The 22,223-nt window shown below is 49.1% G+C and overlaps 1 protein-coding gene across 7 annotated transcripts in view; it reads right to left on the bottom strand.

Moving 5' to 3' along the window:
* HIPK2 (homeodomain interacting protein kinase 2) overlaps window positions 1–22,223 on the bottom strand; it is a 217,026-nt gene that overhangs the window by 12,518 nt on the left and 182,285 nt on the right. For all 7 annotated transcript variants that reach the window (XM_021665297.2, XM_021665298.2, XM_012447505.3 and 4 more), the window contains exons 12-14: window positions 21,459–21,740; window positions 8,962–9,209; window positions 1,243–1,403 (exon numbers count right to left, since the gene is read on the bottom strand). In XM_021665297.2, the coding sequence (XP_021520972.1) occupies window positions 1,243–1,403; window positions 8,962–9,209; window positions 21,459–21,740 (691 nt within the window). The remainder of the gene's footprint in view (window positions 1–1,242; window positions 1,404–8,961; window positions 9,210–21,458; window positions 21,741–22,223) is intronic.

Raw genomic sequence — 22,223 nt, 5'->3', positions numbered from 1 at the left:
CTCGCAACATCTCTACAAAAATTTTTGAAACTTAGCTGGGTGTGGTGGCTCATGCATGTAGCCCCAGCTACTTAGGAGGCTAAGATGGGAAGATTACTTGAGTCCAGGAGGTTACGGCTGCAGTGAGCCACGGCTGTGCCACTGCACTTGAGCCTGAGCAACAGAACAAGACCCTGGCTCACAAAAAAAAAAGAAAAAAAAAGTGGGCTCTCGGAAGCTTTGCTGTTTGAAGTTCTGTCAGTCCAAATAAAATAGCCCTCTCCTACCTGGAAAACCTAAGTCACGTGACAGACACGGGCTCCATTTACTACCCAGGGCAGCACTTCAGATGAGGGGCTCTGAACACAAATGCCCCATTTATCTCACCTTCTAGTTCCTTTCTTTATTTTTTTGAGACAGAGTCTTGCCCTGTCACCCAGGCTGGAGTGCAATGGTGCATCTCGGCTCACCACAACCTCCACCTCCCGGGTTCAAGCGATTCTCCTGCCTTACCCTCCAGAGTAGCTGCAATTATAGGCGTCCACCACCATGCCCAGCTAATTTTTTGTATCTTTAGTAGAGATGGGGTTTCATCATGTTGGCCAGGCTAGTCTCAAACTCCCAATCTCGTGATCTGCCCACCTCAGCCTCCCAAAGTTCTGGGATTACAGGCATGAGCCACTGTGCCTGGCCTCACCTTGTAGTTTCTAGAGAAACAGGGCCCCGAGTCCACTGTGTGAGTCAGGTCTGATGCTGAGCCCTTCACATAGCCCTGCACCCGCAGAAACTTGGGTCACTCAGATTTCACCTCGACCCACCCACCCTCCTCCAAGTCCTAGGACCGCTCTTACCCTTGACTTGGGGGCTGTGGTGTGTGGCCCTCCCTCGATGAACTGGATGCAGGTCTGTCCCTGGTGTCGCAGGCCGACAGGGCCAGGACACAGTGCTGTCCCCTTTGCTGGGGTGAAACAGCAATATGTGGGCCATCCTATTTTTAAGTTCCATGTCACTAAGGGCTCTGTAACATTGGACAAGTCACTTTGCTTTGGGCCAGCGCTCTGTGCACTGGTGATATCAACTTCCCCAAGGGTGACCTGTGGTGGAAGAATCCACCAGAGGTCACCGAGGGCATGTGCTGCCACCCGTGGGTAGGACTGCAGGCTTGTGAGGTGGGTGAGGGGCCGCCAGAGTGATCCTCTCTGAAGCGGAAGGATGAGGGGATTGGGGCTCTGCCTGGCCTGAGGTGCCAGCTGTGCCACTCACCTGGCTGAGATTGAGCGGCTGCTGCTGCTGGAAGTGGGGGCCTGGCCGCTGCTGCCGGTAGGCGATGGCTCCAGACGAGCTCCCTGAAGAGTGACCGCTGGTGGAGGTCACGTTGCTGGAGGACTTGGGCTTGTAGGAGGATGAGTGGTGACTGGTGTTGACTGTGGCAGGAGGAAAAAGAAGTCAGATCAGTGGCGGGGTCCCAGTTGCCCAGAAGATGCTACCTCACCAGATATCAGTGGTCTTCCAGGAAGAAAAGTGCCTGAGGCTGGGCACTCACAAATCAGCCTCATCTCCCGGGACCCACTAGGACTTTGCCTTGACTCTGGATGCAGTGGGGCTCTGGCTCACTCCCGCAGCTGGGAGGGTGGTCGAAGCTGCACGAGGGGATAAAGCATGGAAAAGCAGAAAAGACTCAGGAGAGGCAAAGCGAGCCACGGCCTAAGGCCAGGCCCAATCTTGCTCCTCTGGGAGGTGTTACTTCCAGCATCTGGAAAGTGGGTGGGAGAGATCGGTTATAATTTGAAGTGTTCCCCAAAGTTCTTGTGTTAGAAACTTAATCCCCAATGCAAATGTTTAGGATGGGGCCAGTAAGGGATGTTAGGTCCTGAGGGCAGAGCCCTCACAAGTGTATGACTTCATCGGTGCATTAACGTGGTTATCTCAGGAGTGGCTTAGCTATTGAGAGACTGGCTTTTTTGATGAAAACAAGTCTGGCCCCCTCACTCTCATGTTTTCTTGCCCTTCTGCCTCCTGTCCTGGGATGACACAGCACAAAGGTCCTCACCAGATGCTGGCACCTTGTTCTTGGACTTCCAGCCTTCAGAACCGTGAGCCAAATAAACTTCTATTGATTATAAATTACCCAGTCTCAGGTACTCTGTTACAGCAATACAAAATAGACTAAGACAGGAGCCCTGCTTGGTCCCCACCATGGGTGGCTGAGTATCAGAGGAGCCAAGACAGTGTCTGTGGTGGGACCTAATGAACAAGAGAAGCTAAAATAACCCTCACAGTCACCTGGTCTAGTCACCTGCTCTGAGGCAGGAGGACTGAGTCATCCAGGGAATGGCCCTGTGAGCCAAATATCGCCAAGCACAAAACTGCTTCCATGTTATTGCCAGGAGGACTGAAGAGTGGAACAAACACCGCGACCCTCCAGAGGTGACCTCATGGTCAGCAGGTGGCTCCAGCAATGCTTCCCAAATGTAATTCCTGCATCTTGTTCAGTGTAGACTCTGGCCAGCAGCTCTGGGGTGCCTGAGCATCTGCATTGCTGATAAGCTCCCTGGGGATGCCAATGCTGCTGGTCAGTGGACACACTCTGAGTAGCCAGGGGCTCTGAGAGAGGCTGGTTGAACCCTGAGCTGGATGGCTTCCATGTTACCCAGCCAGAGAGCCACGGGAGCCTGTTCAGAGCCCAGAGGTTTTAACTCATCCAACACGTATTTTCTGAGCTCTTGCTGTGTGCTAAGGACAATGACTGTGTAGCACTGGGGACGGGGGTGGCAGAGAGAAGGCTGAGAGTGTGAATAAGGAGGAGGCATCACAGATCGTGCAGATGAGGTGGCGAGGCCAGAGGATAAACCAGGTGAAGAGGCTGACAGGCAGGGACAGGCCAAGTCCAGGGAGGCCGCCGGAGCAGAAGAGAGCAGGACAGAGCAGGACAGGGTGTAAGTATCCAGCCCAGAGGGTCAAGAGCCCAGAGTGGGGGAGCTCTGCTGCTGGGTGGGGGCCATCTCCCCACCCCAGGTGGGAGAACTCTGCTGGCAGGACCATCACCTCTTGATAAAAGCAGAAGAGATGCTTTACTAGCCCCCGATGTCCCTGTGCCTCAGCTCTCCTCCAGGAGGGGGCCGCCTAACACACAGCGCAGTATTAATACACAACTAAATGAACTTTCAAATCAAATGCACTGGCCATAGCCCTTCATTAAATGCAAGCACTTTTGTAATGGCAAAAGCAACAAACAGACCCAAACTAGTGAGAAGACACCAGGCTTTTTTTTTTTTTTGAGACAGAGTTTTGCTCTTGTTGCCCAGGCTGGAGTGCAATGGCACGATCTCGGCTCACCGCAATCTCCACCTCCTGGGTTCAAGCAATTCTCCTGCCTCAGCCTCCTGAGTAGCTGGAAGGACTTGGGTTTGTAGGAGGCCCAAGTCCTTAGAGTCTGCATTTCATCATGCTGGCCAGACTGGTCTTGAATCCTGATCTCAGGTGATCCACCCGCCCTTGGCCTCCCAAAGTGCTGGGATTAGATGTGAGCCACCTCGCCTGGCTGACACTGGGCTTCTTTAAGAGCAAACCTGTTTAATAGCCTAGGAAAGTGTGGGAGGGAGAAAATTCAGACACCTTTCTCTAACTTCAATGCCAATGGGAGCAGAAAAAGAGGGGTTTAGTAAGTGAAGGCTAGAACAAAACAGCCTGAAGACTGTGTGGTTTGTGTTGTATAGTTTGAAACCAGTTACAACAAGCATTGCTTCTGTTCCTTAAGAGCGAAAGAACAGTACAGTTAATGGAGAAGAAAACATCTCGGTGAAAAGACAGGCAGATAGTCCCCCACCAAGAAGGGCAAGGCAGACCCGGGAATGAATGAGAGCCTGGCGCTGGGGCTGGGGGCTGTCCCGCCTCCTTGGGCATCCAGTCCCTGTTGGGGTGAGATGTGCACAAGGACAATACTGATTTTTTTTTTTTTGAGATGGAGTCTTGGTCAGTCACCCAGGCTGGAGTGCAGTGGTGTGATCTCGGCTCACTGCAGCCTCCGCCTCCCAAGTTCAAGCAATTCCTGCCTCACTTTCCTGAGTAGCTGGGACTACAGGTGCCCACCACCATACCCAGCTAAGTTTTGTATTTTTAGTAGAGATGATGGGGTTTTACCATATTGGCCAGGCTGGTCTCAAACTCCTTACCTTGTTATCCACTCGCCTCAGCTTCCCAAAGTGCTGAGATTATAGGTGTGAGCACCATGCTCAGCCACTAATTTTTGTATTTTTAGTACAGACAGAGTTTCACCGTGCTATCCAGGCTGGTTGTGAACTCCTGACCTCAAGTGATTTGCCTGCCTTGGCCTCCCAAAGTGTTGGGAATACAGGCATGAGCCACTGCGCCCAGCCATGATACCAATTCTTAGTCTAAGAACCAGACTGAGGAAGGCTTTGCCCAGGGAAAAGGGGGCACATTTTACGAGAGAAAGGTCATGAGTCACTGTCCTTTTTTGATTTGGGCACTTTGTGTGTTGCATCTTGTACTCAGTTACTTTTCTTCATTAAATTTCTGGAACGTGCTTCAAATATTTTTATTACCTTGACTTTCTATGGAGGACAGCTATATTTCTTTCTTTCTTTCTTTTTGAGATGGAGTCTCACTCTGTTGCCCAGGCTGGAGTGCAGTGGCACAATCTCGGCTCACTACAACCTTCGCTTCCTGGGTTCAAGCGATCCGCCAGCCCCCGAAGTAGCTGGGATTACAGGCACCCATCACCATCCCCAGCTAATTTTTGTATTTTTAGTAGAAATGGGGTTTTGCCATGTTGGTCAGGCTGGTCTCGAACTCCTGACCTTGGGTGATCCACCCGCCTTGGCCTCCCAATGTGCTGGGACAGGCGTGAGCCACCATGCCTGGCTGAGGACACCTATATTTCTGTGATTTATATTTTCTGGAAACCTTGCTGGACTTTAGGATTGCTGCTTGATGACACTGAAAAGTGTTAAAAGCCCTAGGAGAGGGAAGATGAAATAACAGTGTATGGGAAAGAGCTTTGGCCAGGGAATCCAGTCATCCGCCAAAACGTGGTGCTGTCCTTCCACAGAGCCCCAACTCTAAAGCTGTCCACATTTGAGCAAGTTGCCCAAAGTAGAGGTGTTCAAACGATGAATCAGGTAAAGTGTTTCATATTAAGGGAGAAGCAGCAAGAACATATTGCAAGATGCCCAAAGACAGGTCTGCATCTCATGCTCAGAAGCATTCATTTCGGAGCGTGAGCATCTTAGGTGAACACGAAGGTTCATACTGTCTCAATGAAGTATCTTGTGGGTGGTGAGTATTAAAGGAGAGAATCTGGTCATTCTTGGGGCAGAGGGTGCTAAATATTAACGAGCCACACGTGGGAACGACCAGGCCCTTGATTGAATTCGGTTGGATCAATTCTATTACAAATCCCAGAGCAATGAAATCAAAGTCAAAGAGGAGATGCCTGAGGCCGGAGCCCAGCAAGAGAGAATGCTGATTAATTGCTGATAAAGAGAGAAACGTGCCTCTAGAGGTCTCAGCCTCCCAAGAAGATAGAAGGAAAACCCGAAACCTGGGGACAGGAGATTCCGGTGCACACTGCAGGTGGAAGGGGGCCTTCCTGACCCCAAACCCCACAGAGCCCCCTGCCCTGAGTGAAGGGCATACAGGGCGGGGTGCCTCAGTGGGGATGGAAGCAGTGGGTGCTACTCAGAGGTCCCAAATCTGACGTGCAATTGCACCTGGGGCCCCTCCTGCCCCATCCACTGAATCAGAACTCCTTGGGTAGGTGTGGGGAATCTGGAATCGGTATTCTTAGCACGCTTCCCAGGACTCCAGAGCCGCCTGGCCCTGGCTGAGCAGACCTGCATTTGGGAATCAGAGCCTTGAGACCCAACACTGTGTCCAAGCCAAACCCGTTAGACTCAAAGGTCCCTTGAAACCTAGGGGATGGAGGGTTTTTTGGGGACTCAATGTAGAAAAAAAAATAGAAAGCTGCAAACATGTGTAGAATGCTTTGTACCTGGCATCTAAGGGCTTAAGTGTTGAGTACCTGGCATTTAAGTACTTAAGAAGTGTTAGCCCTTGTTGGCATCCTTATTGAACTCTGTCTCCTGATTAAAGCTGAGGCTCAAAAAATAGGTGTCTTGCCTGAGCTCAGGAGTTCAAGACCAGCTTGGCCAACATGGTGAAACCCTATCTCTACTAAAACACAAAAAGTTAGCCGGGTGTGGTGGTGCACGCCTGTAGTCCCAGCTACTTGGGAGGCTGAGGCAGGAGAATTGCTTGAACCTGAGGCGGAGGCTGCAGTGAGCTGAGATCGTGGCACTGCACTCCAGCCTGGGCAAGAGAGTGAGACTCTGTGTCCAAAACCAAAACAAACCAACCAAACCAAACCAGGTGTCTCTCCAAGCTGGGACAATCAATTCTGGTCTCCTGGAAATGGGAAGTGAGCATGGGAGTTGCTGGCTGAGTGGAGTGAAGGCAGCATCAGAGAGCAGGTCTCTGGCCCCCAGGGCTCAGGTTCACGGGTTCTGGCTCCTGCTCTGCCTGGGACTTAGTTGTTGAACTTTCCCTCAGCCCTGCATCCTTCCAATAAGTTGTCTTAAGCCAGTGCAGAGTTCATTCTGTTGCTTCCAAAAGAAACTTCACTAACCCCAACCTGAGAAGGACTGAAAGGCTGAGAGCCACAGGTGGTGGTGGGCATGGTGGGGAGACGGCAGCACCCATCCTGGCCTAGGTGGGCTGGGGAACCATGAACTCTCCCATGTTCTGGGAGCTCCAGCTGGGGGGGCTGCCATCGGTTCTACCTTGGCCTGTACACACCACCGGGCACCAGGGAGCTGAGCAAGGCTGCTTTCCTGACTTTTCTGAGCCTAGAAGGGTTCTGCAGCTAACGGTGTGTATCAGGATTGAACGCCACTGACTGGGAAAGGGCAGGCACCCGACGAGGAAGGCCCCTGCTCGCGAAGGCACAGGCCGCATTTCCCGTGTGTGGAATGAGTTCAGTCTGCAGCTTCGAGGTTTGCACACACATATGTTTAAATAACTTAAATAATGATACAATATACAGCAAGACAAATTCTATCCTTTGCAAATACTTAAACTTAAATATTGTGTGCTGCATATAGCTTTAAATAATGTTGAAAGGCTAGCTGAGCTGGGAAGTATGCCCCTCTCTCTTTGTAAGGAATCCTGGCTCCTGGCACGAATGACTTCGGATGCCTTCCAGGGCCCTTTGGTTACTGCTAGAGGATGTTGCTTCCTGGCAGGGGTTCCAGCAAAATATTTGCCTGGATAGAAAAAGATGGTTTTTGGAGAGGGATGTCTTTGTGGCCTTGTGGAAAGGCCAGCTTCATTTTCTTTTCTTCACAGAGGTGCTTAACTCTGGGGCTCCAGCCTGGTTCTTGGGCTTCAGATCACCAGACCCTAGCAGTAAGTACAGTCCAAACCCTGTCAACCAGAAGGCTTGCCCTGGTATCTGGCACTGCCATGGCTCCATATTCCCGAAGGGAAGGTCTCCTTCTTCCGAGAGAGTGCGGTGTGAGCTGCGTGCTGCTCACGTGTCTTTCTTGTGGAGCAGCCAGGACACTGCGGGCACCACGACCCCCCTGCCCCTGGGCCCACAGGAGCGCTGGCTCTGATGTCAAACCCGCGTGGAGGCTGCATCGTCTCGATGGTACTACTGGGGACGGACCAGGACTTGAAAATGGAGAAGCTTTAGCAGGGTGCTGAGCAGCTGCGTTTCACAAGCATTTCTTCAGAGCAAAGGTAGCTGGGGTAAGTAACCCCAAAGTCAGGGAAAAAGAGCTTCCAACACAAATGTTGGAAGGGGTGATGCCGCCTTGGGTTGGGAAGTGGGCAGTGGGGAGCATGAGCCTGCGGCTGTCACCATCTCCCCTTCAGGCAGAGCCTCTCAGCAAAAGGGGCCCCATCCCAGGCAATGCCGGGAGCTTTTGGGAGAGCGTCCCAGGGCACTGACCCTCACCGTGTGGGCTGGCCTGAGGCGCTGCGCTGGAAAGCCCTAATGACCCCAGCCTGCCTCCACTCTTCAGCCTCAGCAGCAGCTCCTGAATGGGGCCTGCGCCCACTGGGCCTTGCATGTGGCCACCACCGAGGAAGAGTACCCAGTTTCCTGTAGCGACCTCAGGTGGCACAGACAGGAGGTCCTCCTAAGAAGTAACAGCTCCTCACACCTAGACAAAGCTTCTTGGCGTTCCCTTTCCCTCCCTTTTCAGCTGCGCCATCATGAAGGTGCAGACTGGCTTGGGTGCCGCTTGGGGCAGAACAGCGGGACGTGCAGATTTTTCCTGGTTTAGCCCCTACATTCTTCCACTGTGAGCATGAGCAAGGGAAACACTAAACCAATGCTCCGAAATCTATGGTGAGCCGCTGAGTTTTTATTCAGAAGGCTACGTTCTCAGCCTTTACTCCAGGGCCCAATTTTCAGGACAAGCCTTTGCAGGACAGGAGGAGTCCTTTGAAGAGAGCAGCGCGTGAGCAGAGAAACACGCACGGCTTGGTCTCGCCTCCCTGCAGCCGATTCCGAGGAGGGGCTGAGAGGGGCCGATTTCAACCTCTCAGAGGAGGTTCCTCCTACACAAGAAGCCCACCCAACCACCAGGGCTTCTTGGAAGGGAGTGGTGCTAGATGTCAGCCAGGAACTCCCCAGACCAGGTATCCTTCCAGGCTGGGGGATAAAGAACCAGGCAGCTTTTATTTCCTATTAATCAACCTAGTTGGAAGCAGAGCCATTGTAAAGGCAGCGAGGTATTGATTACAGAATTAAAGAAGGAAAATGCTGCTTATACAATGTGCTGATAAGCAGAAGCCTCCGCTGGCTATCTGAATGGAGTCCTGGGTAAGGATCGCCTGTAGCCACTGGGCACTTTCCATTGTGCTAGCTCCCACACAGCAGCATCTCTAGCAGCAGAAACACAGGAAAACTGCTCTCCAGGGAGATGTTCCTGTCCTGTCCTGGCCCCAAATTACCTGGCACCAGGCTATCACACTCCACCAATACTTCGCTGGCCTGGGTTTTCAGGGGTGGCACAATGATGGTTCGGGGGTTCCCCGTGCAGTGATTCTCCAGGCTCCCCTTGGTGTCAAAGGCGTTGGCATTGTTGTGCCCGGTGCGCTGCTGCACGGAGTAGGGGCTGGTGTTACTGGAGGAGTCGGAGTAGGGGGAGTCATGGACCGTGACGCAGCTGATGACGTTTTTCCTTTGCTTGGAGACAGTGCTGAAAATGCAAAGGGAGAAGTCAGAGGTGGGAGAAGGTCTTGAGGTGAGACACCCAACTAGCCTTTCATGCCCTGGGGCAGGGGAGGAAGGGAGAGGGGAGAGGGGACAAACAGGACTTCTGCCCTCCCTAACCCCCATCGGGAGGCTGGGCATGCAACCATCCCCTGTGTAGCCCACAGCAGGGGGAGATGTGAAGACATGGGGAAGGAGGTGCTGGTGCTGGACCCACAGGTGCTTCCGGGAATTAGGGAGTGAGACACTTCTGGGCTAGCCTGGGCTCTTTCTGTGCAGCACAGCTCAGCAGAGCTGCAGGGGAGGTGCCTGCAGCCCAGAGCTGTGTGCAACCCCCATGGCCCATCTGAGCAAGGAGAGAGAACCAGCAAGAACCCGGCAACGTGGGGACCTGGGTTAGGAGTAAACGCTGCTGGGAGAAGAATGTCACGAGTTTAGGTTTGGTGCCTGTGGCCTGGCAAAGCTTATGCAGGAGGGAACGGAATGTCCATGAAATGGGATGCAGCGTGAGGCTCTGAGGGGCAGTGCAGACGTGCTGCAGAGAAGAACACAGAACTGAACTGGACACCCTCTGCCTCTCTTTGCTTTGAGTGTGCTCTGTGGGCTGACTGTGCGCAGGCCACCGGGACCTCTGCACTCCCCTTCTCAGGAGCCTGGATCACCTGCGGCTTTTCCACTGCCTGGGCCAAGGATGGGGGTCGGCATGGCACTGGCACCTGGTGGGAAGGCCCTGCCATGCCGATGCCCTGTGAAAGCCACTCTGATGCCCTGGCCTTCATCTTACATGTGAAACTTCAGACAATAGGGAGGCACTGGCTTTGGATGGCTCTTGGCTGGCCTATTTGTTTAGAGATTTTTAAGTTAGTGTGGTTACTTTGGGAACCACTTCTGTCTTCAAGCTCAGCGAGAGGCTTGTTGGCACGATGGATGTGAAATGCATTGCTTACTGTGTGCTTATTTAAGGCTTTAAAACTGAATGTGCATCTATTTTTGTATATTGATCATTTATTTTTAAGAAATAGCAATTGCCTAGGCAAGCAGGTCAGTTTCCAGCTAACTGGATGAGAGAAGCAGCTGGTATTTACAGAGCCTGATGGAGTCACAGCCACCTCCCGAGTATCTTGTTTAAGGCCACACAGCCAGGCCAGGCTCTTCCCATGATGGATCTCTACCACCCTAGGGGCAGCAGGGAAGTGGGCAAATTCCAGAGCCCACAGCAGCCAGGAAGGAGGGATGGAAGAACCGAGCACAGCTGCGGAGCCACAGCAGGCTAGGGGAGCCAGGAGGTGCAGTCCGGAGGAGGCGCTGGCCCTGCTCCCCAACGCCCAGTGCTCCTGACACTAGGCTGGATAGTTCTTCCAGTGGCTGGACACTGTCCTCTCTGGGTCAGGGTACCCAACTGTGTTTGTGGGTGAGAACATGAACCTTGCAGTCAGATGTCTAACTTCAGCATGTGCTGGTGATAGGGCAGTGATTTAGTGGCCTCATCAGTAAAAGGTAGGTAATAATTGTACCTAAGTCATAGGATTGTTTTGAGAACTAAGTGAGAAAATACAAGTCAAGTGCTTTAAATGGTACAAAACACGTGGTAGGTACTCCATAACAGCTGCTATCACTATTCTTCTTATAAGTTGTGTTAACTTATTTAACATGTGAAAACAGGTTTGCAAAAAACTTATCTAGGCAAGGAGAATTCTAGCAGGGTAAGGACTTGCTGGAAAAGTTTCTTTCTTTCGAGTCTATGAATAAACCAGAAGATTGAAATGAAAGAAAATTAAAACTCATCCTGTCTTGGAGATGTATCTATGGTAGGTACTGTAGGGAATACCTACACAAAGAAATATGTGTCTACCCTTGAGGAGATTAAAATCTCAGTGGGGGACTGTATGAAAACACGACAAGTTAAACAGTAAAAACTTTAAAATAACCAGTTAGAGAGAATAATGGGTGTCACAAAGGCTCCGTGATTAACTGTCAGATGACTCGTACAGATGATAATTGCTAAGAACTCAAAAGAAGGTGAGGAATGAATTGGTTGCATATATTTATGGCTCTTCATGTTAACTTAAAATAGATAAATTTTAATTAATAAAGACCCAAACCTCCCAGTTATGACAGTTTAAATATGAAATGTCCATAGGCTTGTTCCTCAAAAAGCTAAACACACAGTTACCGTACAGCAATTCTATTCCTAAGTACGTATTCAAAGGAATTGGAAACAGGTACTCAGATACATGTAAGCCCATGTTCACTGCAGCACTGTTCACAACACCAAGAGCTGGAAACAACACAAGTGTCCATCAACTGATGGATGGATAGAAAATGTGGTGTATCCATACAATGGAATACTATTCAGTCATAAAAATGAATGAACACTGGGAGGGGTGGCTGATGCCTGTAATCCCGGCACTTTGGGAGGCTGAAGCGGGAGGATTGCTTGAAGCCAGGAGTTCAAGACCAGCCTGGGCAACACAGTAAGAGCCCATCTCTACAAAAAATTTTAAAAATAAGCCAGGTATGGTGGTGTGTGTCTACAGTCCCAGCTGTTTGGGAGACTGAGGTGGGAGGATCATTCCTCGAGCCCAGGAGTTTGAGGCTGCAGTGAGCTATGATGACACCACTGCACTCCAGCCTGGGTGACAGACAGACCCTGTCCCCCCACCGCAAAAAATAGTTCTGATACATGCTACAATATGGATGGACCTTGAAAACATGAAATGCAATAAACCAGACACAAAAGGACAAATAGTTTGAGTCTACATATATGAAATATCTAAACAGGCAAATTCGTACAGGCAGAAAATACATTAGAGGTTACCAGAGGTTGGGAGCTAGGGGAGAAGAAAGTGGGAAGTTACTGATTAATAGTATAGTTTTTGGTTGGGGCGATGGAAAAGTTCTGAAAATAGATAATGGTGATGGCTGCACAGAATGATGAGTATAATTAATGTCACTGAATTTACACTTAAAAATGGTTGAATGGCAAATTTTATGTTATATATATTTTACCACAATTAAAAATTAATAGATTAAAACCACTGAACTATCCACATTCAATGGGTGAACTGTACAGTACATGAATTATATCTCCATCAAAAACAAAGTCCACAGGCTCACTCAGAAACAAAAAAGCAAAAGAGATTCAGTATCTTGGGCACTTTGCAGCTGTACAGAAGGGCTTAGTAGAGATACCTGGAGGGTTGGGAGGGCACTGAGACCCAGTACAAGAACTATAAAGTGGGAGCTGGGGCGGTGGCTCACCCCTATAATCCCAGCACTTTGGGAGGCCAAGGTGGGAGGACTGCTTGAGGCCAGGAGTTTGAGACCAGTCTGGGCAACACACTGAGACCCCACCTCCACAAAAATAAAAACATTAGCTTTGCATGGTGGTGTGTGCCTATAGTCCTAGCTGCTCGGGAGGCTGAGGCAGTAAGATGGCTTGAGGCCAGAAGTTTGAGGCTACAGTGAGCTGTGATCGTGTCACTGCACTCCAGTGTGGGTGACAGAGAGAGACCTACACTCTAAAGAGAAAACAAAAAAAATAAATAAAAAGAATTAGGTACAGTGGCTTACACGTAATCAGCACTTTGGGAAGCCAAGGCAGGCAGATCACTTGAGGTCAGGAGTTCGAGACCAGCCTGGCCAACATGGCAAAACCCAGTCTCTACTAAAAATACAAATATTAGCCAGGCGTGGTGGTGCACACCTGTAATCCCAACTACTCAGAAGGCTGAGGCAGGAGAATCTCTTGAACTTGGGAGGCAGAGGTTGCAGTGAGCTGAGGTCACACCACTGCACTCCAGCCTGAGTGACAGAGTGAGACTGTCTCAAAAAAAAAAAAAAGAAAAAATTTAAAAATCCTGGGTGTGCTGGCGCATGCCTATAATCCTAGCTTCTAGGGAGGCTGAAGTAAGAGAACTGTCTGAACCTGGGAAGTGAGGTTGTAGTGAGCTGAGATCGCACCACTGCACTCTAGCCTGGGTGACAGAGCGAGACTCCGTCTCAAAAAAAAGATTGCTGTCCACCAATAACAAAAAAGGATATCTAGAAATATTTTATAAATATAAATTAAACAAAAAAAGAATTAGGAGGTGGGATTCCAGGAGAAGGTCTCTGAGCTAGCAGGGAGGGAGGAGGGATCTGAGAGCAGGGAGACATGGGAGGCTGAGGACGAGGAGGGAGCACAGGAGGGAAGGAGAGCTGCCTTAAGATGACAAGGGCAGCGAAACCTGCAGCTGTCTTCTGGGATGAGTGGGGAGAGTAAAGGGAAACAACCCGCCTGCTGCAGTCTCTTGTGTAATAAGGGAACTCCTCGCACCCTGCACTATTTTGAAGTGCTCCGAGGGCCAGGGGAAGAGCTGGGAACCAAGACTGTGCAGCTGCTGGTTCCCGTGGGGAGGTGAGGAGATGGCGCTGCCCTGCCCTTCACTCTCAGCCTCAGGCATGGCTACTCCTGGTCATCTAGCGAAACGCAGACATGTGCTGTGGCGGGTGCACATTCTGTGGATGGAAGACCCTACGTGAGGATGGAGGCTGACTCCCAAATGTGTCCTGGGAGCTGGCACTGCAGTCCTAGCTCTGCTGTCCCTTTGCTGCTGTGGCTCCGGACAGGGGCCTGGATAACCTGTAATATCCATCCAGCTCCAACCTACTCTGAAATTCATTGAGAGAGATTACTCATGGCATTAAAGGAGCCATTCTGAGAATCTCTGAAAGATTCCTAGAGACATTTTGAAATAGGAATGGTGTAGCCCTAATCTGGAGAGGAAAGTGATGCTTTTAGTAGATGTACGTTACCTACAGACCCAGATCTGGCCAGTTCTTGCTGATCGTATCTTCCTTAGGATCTGAGTAGTTTAGAAAATGAGCAATTTTTTTTAAAAAAAAAACAAAGACAAAGACATACACACTAATTTTGGCAAAACTGTACTCTGTCCTTGAGTAAAATTCAAATTGGGCATATTTGGAGCTCTTTACTACAATTTGGAAATTGTGGAGAAGCTTCAGCTTAATATGAATAAGAATTTTCTAACAACTGGAACTATCTCAAGGCACAATAGCCACTTCATGAGTCACTGAGCTTCTTGTCACTGAAGAATGGCTTTCTGGTGTGAGTCTTGTGAGAGCTGACAGCTTGTCCTGGATGACCTGTGAGAAGTGAGGGCCACCTCCCGCATAGAAACCCAGCAGGTAGGGAGCCTCCCACCAAAGAGACTGAAGAATCGGCACATCAGTGTCTAAGTATCTACAGGGAGTGTGGGATAAAAACTCTCTCAACTCTTCCTGGGTCCCATCCCTTTGTTGTAGCTGGGGAGCCCCTGGCTTAATGAGCAAATATGTTTGGCACAGCTTGATGCTGATTTGCCTGCCTTTTTGGATTTATAAGTGACAGGGTTGCAGAAGGTGAGTTCATTTGCTAGCGGTTCATCTCTTCCATTGTTAGACAGCTCTGCGCTCTACCTGAACACACTATGCAGATTAGAGAACTAATGGGACACTGTTAAATGAGTTGCTTTAGAAATGAGCACACATTTGAAGTGACTACTGCAGATTCTTTAGGCTTGTATGTATCGATACTACTGCGATTCATTTCACGATTGTGTCTAATTATTATTGACAGCTCATCAATCCCATTATGAGTTGGTTTATGCAAGTAAGAGAGAAATATTTGCTGAAATGGCCTTGATAGAATGTCACTTCTGAATAAAGAACAAAGCTGTACGAGTTCACAATTGCATTGTGTTGTCATGGCAATAGATCATTTTCATCATTTAAAAATGATGAAAATAAATAAGGAGCTAAAAAGTAAAGAAATCCCTAAAGGAGAAAACACTGCCAGAGGATCAGCTATAACCTGTGACCCCTTCCCTGTAGGGTCTTATCTGGAATGCATCGCTAATTTCTATGTGCTAATCTGAGTCAATTTCATCCTTTAAGACCAGGGTCAAAACTCATTATCTCCTCCAATAACTTCATTCACTATTCTGATTTCATAGTCAATGCTATATGTTCTATTACTATGATGCTGATAATATTAAGTATAGGTAACATTTATTGGATCTAAATCGCTTTATATGTGTTATCTCCTTTAATCGTCACAGCAAGATGATGTGGTAAAGCATATGACTAATTCTGGTTGGGCACAGTGGCTCATGCCTGTTAATTCCAGGGTGCCTCCAGACCAGCATGCTCCTTCCTGATAGCTGCTGACTTAGCGTCATTACAGAGAAAAAAAATATTCATTTTAATATGGCACATACATTCCATTCAAATTGTTATTATTGTTATTATTTTTAGAGACAGGGTCTCACTCTGTCATCCAGACTGCTGTGTTGTGTTGTGAGCACAGCTCACCGCAGCCTGGAACTCCTGGGTGGAAGCAATCCTCCCACCTCAGCTTCCCGAGTAGCAGGGACTACAGGCAGGTACCACTGTGCCTGGAGAATTAAAAAAAATTTTTGTAGAGACAGGGTCTTGCTACGTTGCCCAGGTTGGTTTCAAACTCCTGGCCTCACGTGATCCTCCCACCTTGGCCTCTCAAAGTGCTGGGATTCCAGGTATAAGTCACCATGCCTAGCGCCTCCTTTCAAAATGCACCCTTAAGCCACTCCTCTCAACTCACTCGAGTGTCTTAAATGGAGTCCTGTAAAGAGGGTGTGGTGAAATCAGCTAAACAGAAGATCCATTATCTCTTGAGATGAGTCACATGACTGAAATAGCTTTCAACTGGGGGTGTGTTGTACTCAAAATGGAGAGACACCAAAGTTCCTTCAAATGGCACTGTGTGTCTGGGTTCCTTTGTCCCTTCACTCAAGCCTGATTCCCATGGCCCCACGAGCACAGCAGGAGGTTGGCTGTGAGTAGCTTCTCAACCAATGGCAGGATGGAGCAAGCTACCTGGTGATAGGTAGCAATGGAGGCTAATCCCACTTTGGTTTTTTGCCCATGCAATAATAAATGAGTGTCTGTGTTTTTTGGCTCCCTCTGTTAAGTGGATGTTAATTTTTCAGGCCAATATAATTTGAGCAGCGGTTCATCAGTTTTCTAACCTTGCTTTATCTATAATAATTTCTCTAGACTTTCAACTTTGTTTAAAGAAGGAAAACGTTTTAGGTCAAATTTTTTAATATATAAATGTGTTAAGAGTGACCCAAGTAACTGTTTTTATATCTAAAATACTGAGTGATGTTTATGAATTGATTTTCTTCAAGTTTTCATTTTTGGTGACATTGGCTGAAACAGTGGCTGCTTACACATGCGCAGTGAATAACAGCCTGCAGGAGGGCCCTGATGACCTGAGCAAAACAACCCACCTACCAGAATATCCAGGTAACTGAATGAGTGAATACATGAATGAATAATGGAGACTGGACAAAATCATTTCTAGCTGATCAGTTGACATGAGCCTCTTTGGTTTACACACTTAAAGAAACTCTTGGCCGGGCATGGCGGCTCACAACCTGTAATCCCAGCACTTTGGGAGGCCAAGGCAGGACAACTGCTTGAGCCCAGGAGTTCAAGACCAGCCTGGGCAACATAGTGAGACACTGTTTCTAGTTCTTACAAAAATACAAAAAATTACCCTCATGACTACAGGTCATATGTTACAGCATTTACACAATTAAAAGCAGAAGGTAAGGTTAGCAGGAGGGTCTGGATCATGAGACGTGTACCTATAAACTGTCCAAGAGGGTCCAGGAGAGAAAAGACGGCTTGTTCAGTATGTGCAGACAATTAAATGCTTTTCTAATCAAAATCGTCTATAAATATTTAAAAGACTAGTTCTACTACTTAATCCTGCAGGACCCAGAACAGTATCTGTTTGTTTCATCTTTTGGCCGATTTTCTAGCCATGACCAGAGTCCCCTAGTCCAACACTGATTCACTGAAAAGGAGTCCCCTGGCTCTTCCTGGGCTTTCCTACTTTTAAAAGAGCTGACTCCACCCTTCTCAGTGCCATGGTTCCAGCACCCTGCCAAATGTCCAGTACCAAGTGGGGGCCCCGTGGACAATTCTCTAGACTCCCTATAGCCCTGGCATGGTGCCCGGCACACATTGGGTGCTACCATGGCAGAGTGGTAGTCACAGGAGGGAGCAGGATGGAATTTGTATTCATTGAGTGAATGACTGAAATCAGTTATTTTTGCCAGTAATTAAGTTTGCCAGTTCTTTAATAGCATGGTACCTGAGTCCCAATTCTGCTATTTAGAACCTTTGAGAATCAATTTGGGTGAGTCACCTACCTTTCCTGAGCCTCGTTTCTTCATCTATCAAATGGGAATACAAATACCAGCCTTGCATGCCCCATCAAATGATGGAGGAGCCAGTGCGGGCAAAGCACTGGGTGGGTGCTTGCTATGATTCCCGTCTTTAGCTCAGCGTCTCCCAGCGTCTGCCTCCAACACACTCAGGGGTTCTTACGAGTGGAGCTGCTGGCCTGCCATCTGCTGTGCAACCAACAGTGCCACATATTTGGGGTCAGAAATAATGATTTTGCCTTGGCTTCCTTTTAAAAATTCTAGGCAATACCATCTGGGCCTAGAGGTTTAGTGACACCCTCAATCAGGTCTAAAAGCGCCTTTGGTGGTGGAGGCACTGCCATCCCTCTGAAGGTCATCGACTGCCTGACTCTGGCTGCCAAGCTGAGGCTGAGCTGTGTTAGGGGAATTAACCAGCACTGCAGGCAAAGTTACAGGACTGCCATTGGGGAAAGTAGCAAATAAGAAATGAGGCTGGGAACACAGAAGGTGGGAATCAACATGCCTGCAGCACGGGAGAAATCAGGTTCAGGAACAAGGTGATCAGCGTGCAGGAGGGAAGATCTCCGTTGTTCTAGCTGGGACACAGAAGGGCTGGGAAGCTCCACAGCTGGAGACGGACCAGGTGACCCCTCCATGTGGCTGCACTTGAGGGTGCATTCTTGTTTTCCCAGGACTGATGCTTCCCCTTGAGCTCCTCAGTATCTCCTGAGAAAGCTGACCACCCCCTTCTAAGGGGAGATCCCTCCAGAACCCCCTTTCCACCCAGAAGCCCCTTCTGGATGAGCTCCTGCACAGATCTCTTGATGCTGTTCGCCAGCCTCAGAGGCCCCGCCCCATCCGTCGCCTCACCTGGATTTTCAACCCCACCTCCTCTACTGTGTGTACCTGCCCAGACCTTTGGCCTCAAAAGCCCCCCTTCCCCGCTATTCCCTTAAGCTATTTTCCCTTTGAGTCCCCATGGTACTTTGCTCTTTTTTACGGGACTGATACCCTGTTTTGTGTTATAATGATTTGTATGTGTTTCGTCTTGCTTATTACCCTGCAAACCTCATGAGGACACAGACTGTCTACCTTATTTACGTCACACCTGCAGTTCCCAGCATAATATCTTACACTAGTGGGGCCAATAAATACTTGCTGTGTTAAATTTTATGATAATTCTGACTTCTAAGAACAAGTAATCATATTTCCCCACATTTTTTTTTCTCATTCCAAAATGTAGTCACAATAATGTCACAATTACACAGTGGTTTCCCTATAAATAAAACAGCTACTGGTTTCTGTTTTTTTTTTTTTTTTTGAGACGGAGTTTCGCTCGTTACCCAGGCTGGAGTGCAATGGCGTGATCTCGGCTCACCGCAACCTCCGTTTCCTGGGTTCAAGCAATTCTCCTGCTTCAGCCTCCCGAGTAGCTGGGACTACAGGCGTGCGCCACCATGCCCAGCTAATTTTTGTATTTTTAGTAGAGACAGGGTTTCACCATGTTGACCAGGATGGTCTCGATCTCTTGACCTTGTGATCCACCCACCTCGGCCTCCCAAAGTGCTGGGATTATAGGCGTGAGCCACTGCGCCCGGCCTGGTTTCTGTTTTATCCTAATCAGACTCAAATACACTTTCCTACCTTCTTGGGTACGAAGACATTTTCTAAGGCAACAGCATTGGATCTCTCTGGCAAACATTCTGGGAGCTCCCAGTCACAACTGTGGACAGCTGAAGCCTTTTGGATGACTTGCTAGCCTCAGTCTGCAGCTTCCCCATTCAGCCTGATGTGTCCGGCACATTTTCACAACCCTGACAGACTGGTGGTCCCTGCCACTCTTCACTGCAGGATGCTGAGGGACTCAGTGGCTACTGCTACTGTCTGTGGCTGCCCCTCACCTGTGCACCTGCCTCGCCCTCCCAGCTTTCTTTGAGTTGTACCCATGAAGGCCCTTGCCTGCTGCCCAGCTTCGTGGTTCTATCCTTTCCTTCTGGGGGCTTTAGGGGCTGTCATGGAGGCAGGGACATGCTCTGGCTTTGCGTTCCGCTCTCAGGCCTGTCAGTTGTCTGATTGGTGGGGAGATGGCTCTCTCATCGTCCTTCTCAGACACGCTATTCAATTCTCTCCTGGGCACAGACGTTAAGAGTCTGTGTCAACTCAGATCTCATACGCCAGGAATGAGATTCCAATCTAGTTGATTGTCAGATTTTAAATTGCTTTTGCTTTTTTCCATTTGGCAAAGGGCTGGGCAAGGCTGCTGGGCCCTTCTGATGACCAAGGCTACCCACATGTGGGTGGCTGCTCCAGGCTGTCCCCTTTGTGAAGAGACAGCTGAGCCCACATGAGGACTGAACCCACAGTATTCCTGGGTGGGGTGGGGCATGCGGAGAATGGACCATAGATTCAACTTTGGGCTGTCATCAAAAAGGGGACTGAGGCCAGTTCTGGACGAGGCAGATGGGGAGAAAGGCAGTCCTGGGCTGCAAATGTATGCAGTGCTGTGCCTAGACCTTTGACCCGTGTCCCCTCTGGCACCTGGCACAATGGTACGACTACAAGTGCTCCACTACGCTTTTCTCTGAAATACAATGACAGGCTGTACCATTCAATGGGAAGAGGACCCTTGAATGAGACATGTACTGACCCTCTCTGAAACAAACTAAAACCACGGGACTTCATTATAAAGAGGGAGGGAATGTCCCATGCAGGAATAGTTGTAATGAGAATGTTTTAATCAGTCTATCTATATATTTTGTAATGATTTCAGATGTGAGAATGTATTATCTAATCAAAGGATTTGTGATTACTAATTAGTTACATTGTATCCAATCAGGAATTAATAATTCGAACCTAATTGTGAATTAGGCTTCACATCCAGCTGCGGGATGCGTGCTGACTGGCAGCGCTGGGCTTGGGAGGGGCGGGCCTCCCTTCCTTGGCTCTCGGTACCAATATGAAGGAGTCAGCAGGGTGGGGTCATGAGATGACTCTGGGCTCTATGGAGGCCAACTGTTCTAGAGGGGTTGCTCAGAACCTGAGCTGAGTGGCTCAAACAAAAACCACATTTTGCTGAAGTCTGGCTGGGCAGTGCAGAGAAAGAGGCCCTGGCGCCAGGGTTAAGAGTTTTGTAAATATAATAAAGATTTCTTCCCTCTCCCCAGGAAGCACACAGAGTAAAATGAATTAGTATTATGTTGGGATAAACAGTAATGCTCTCTGGGTGAAGAGCCAACTGGCAGTTTTGAAAGATTGGGTTAATCAGACACAGGGAAATTTCTGATTAATTGGACAATTACTTCATATTCTGAGTGAGCCAAGGCAATGTTAGAGAAATACCCAACTGACTGGGGATAAATTCACTAGCTTGAGGCAGAGATTTTTTAACTTACAGAGGATGAAATACACTGGCATTGTGTGCCCGATTTTTATGGTCTCAAGTTCCCCAAATGTATAGGGCCTATGATAATAATAATAATTATTTATTTTTTTGAGATGGAGTCTTGCTCTGTTGCCAGGCTGGCGTGCAGTGGCACGATCTTGGCTCACTGCAACTTCCACCTCCTGGGTTCAAGCAGTTCTCCTGCCTCAGCCTCCTGAGTAGCTGGGATTACAGGCATGCGCCACCATGCCCAGCAAATTTTTTTGTATTTTCAGTAGAGACAGGGTTTCACCATGTTGGCCAGGATAGTCTCAATCTTTTGACCTTGTGATCCACCCACCTCGGCCTCCCAAAGTGCTGGGATTACAGGCATGAGCCACTGCGCCCAGCCCCTATAATTAGTTTTTAAGACCAAAGTGATTCAACATTATTTTGGTTTTAAACAATTATGGAAAACCTGTTTGATATTCTCTTGAAATAACTTTCAGACCATAGGAGATGGCAAAACCCAAAGAAGAGGGGTCAGAAGAGAGGGCTTCCTATGTCTGATGATGGAAGATGGTCAGATACACACACAATGCAAACCCTCCCGGTTAAGGTGGCACTGCCTCACCTGGTGGGGGCGTGTTTCTGTTCCTCCTCCTCGTCCGTGTCACTGCTGATGGTGATGACACTGACGGTGGGGCTGGGGGTGTCGGGAATGACAATTGTCTGCCGCTGCCGCTCCCGGTTGGTGCTGGAGGCCACATCGCCCCACCCACAGGTGACTGAGGTGCTGCAGGCCGGGCTACTGTGCACCATGGCACAGCGGGGAGGTGTGTTCTCTTTGACACGCTTGGATCGCTGTGGGGAGCTGATGGCCTGCGAGGAGGACACTTCACAGGTGGAGACATTTCTGTAATGAGAAAAACCACACTCGCACACAGAGGAAGGTCAGGCCCACAGCTCCTTCGAAGGAGCCCAACTGCCCAGAAGCACCTGCTTTGCCAAATCTCTAAAAAACAGCAGCTGGCCAATGAGCCTCCATCCATGACTGGAAAAGGGACCATTCAGTGAGCCACTACACAGCCCTTCTCTGGGCTCTGGTCTGGATCTATGTGCCTGCTTCCAGCAGGACAAAGGGAGCAGCCAGGATTTTTGGAGCAGGGAGGGGGCTCTAGTGCCCCAGGCTCTACATGTCTTGCAGGAGCAGATGTCACGCCAGGATTCCAGCTGTGTTTGCCCCAACACGCCCCCTTGCCTTCAGGGTCAAGGCCCTACTTCTGAGCTCTGTCTTGTGTCATCCCTTCAAAGGTACTTAAGTCTTGTTTTGGGGGTAGGGAAAGAACTGATGTTTGCCACATCAAAGCTTTGGTTTCTTACTAATGATTATTCTACT

The sequence above is a fragment of the Aotus nancymaae genome, unplaced genomic scaffold (genome assembly GCF_030222135.1).
Source record: "Aotus nancymaae isolate 86718 unplaced genomic scaffold, 86718_ANA_hifiasm-v0.15.2.pri h1tg000002l, whole genome shotgun sequence".
Taxonomy (NCBI): Eukaryota; Metazoa; Chordata; class Mammalia; order Primates; family Aotidae; genus Aotus; species Aotus nancymaae.
This window is presented reverse-complemented; position numbering and strand designations above follow the sequence as displayed.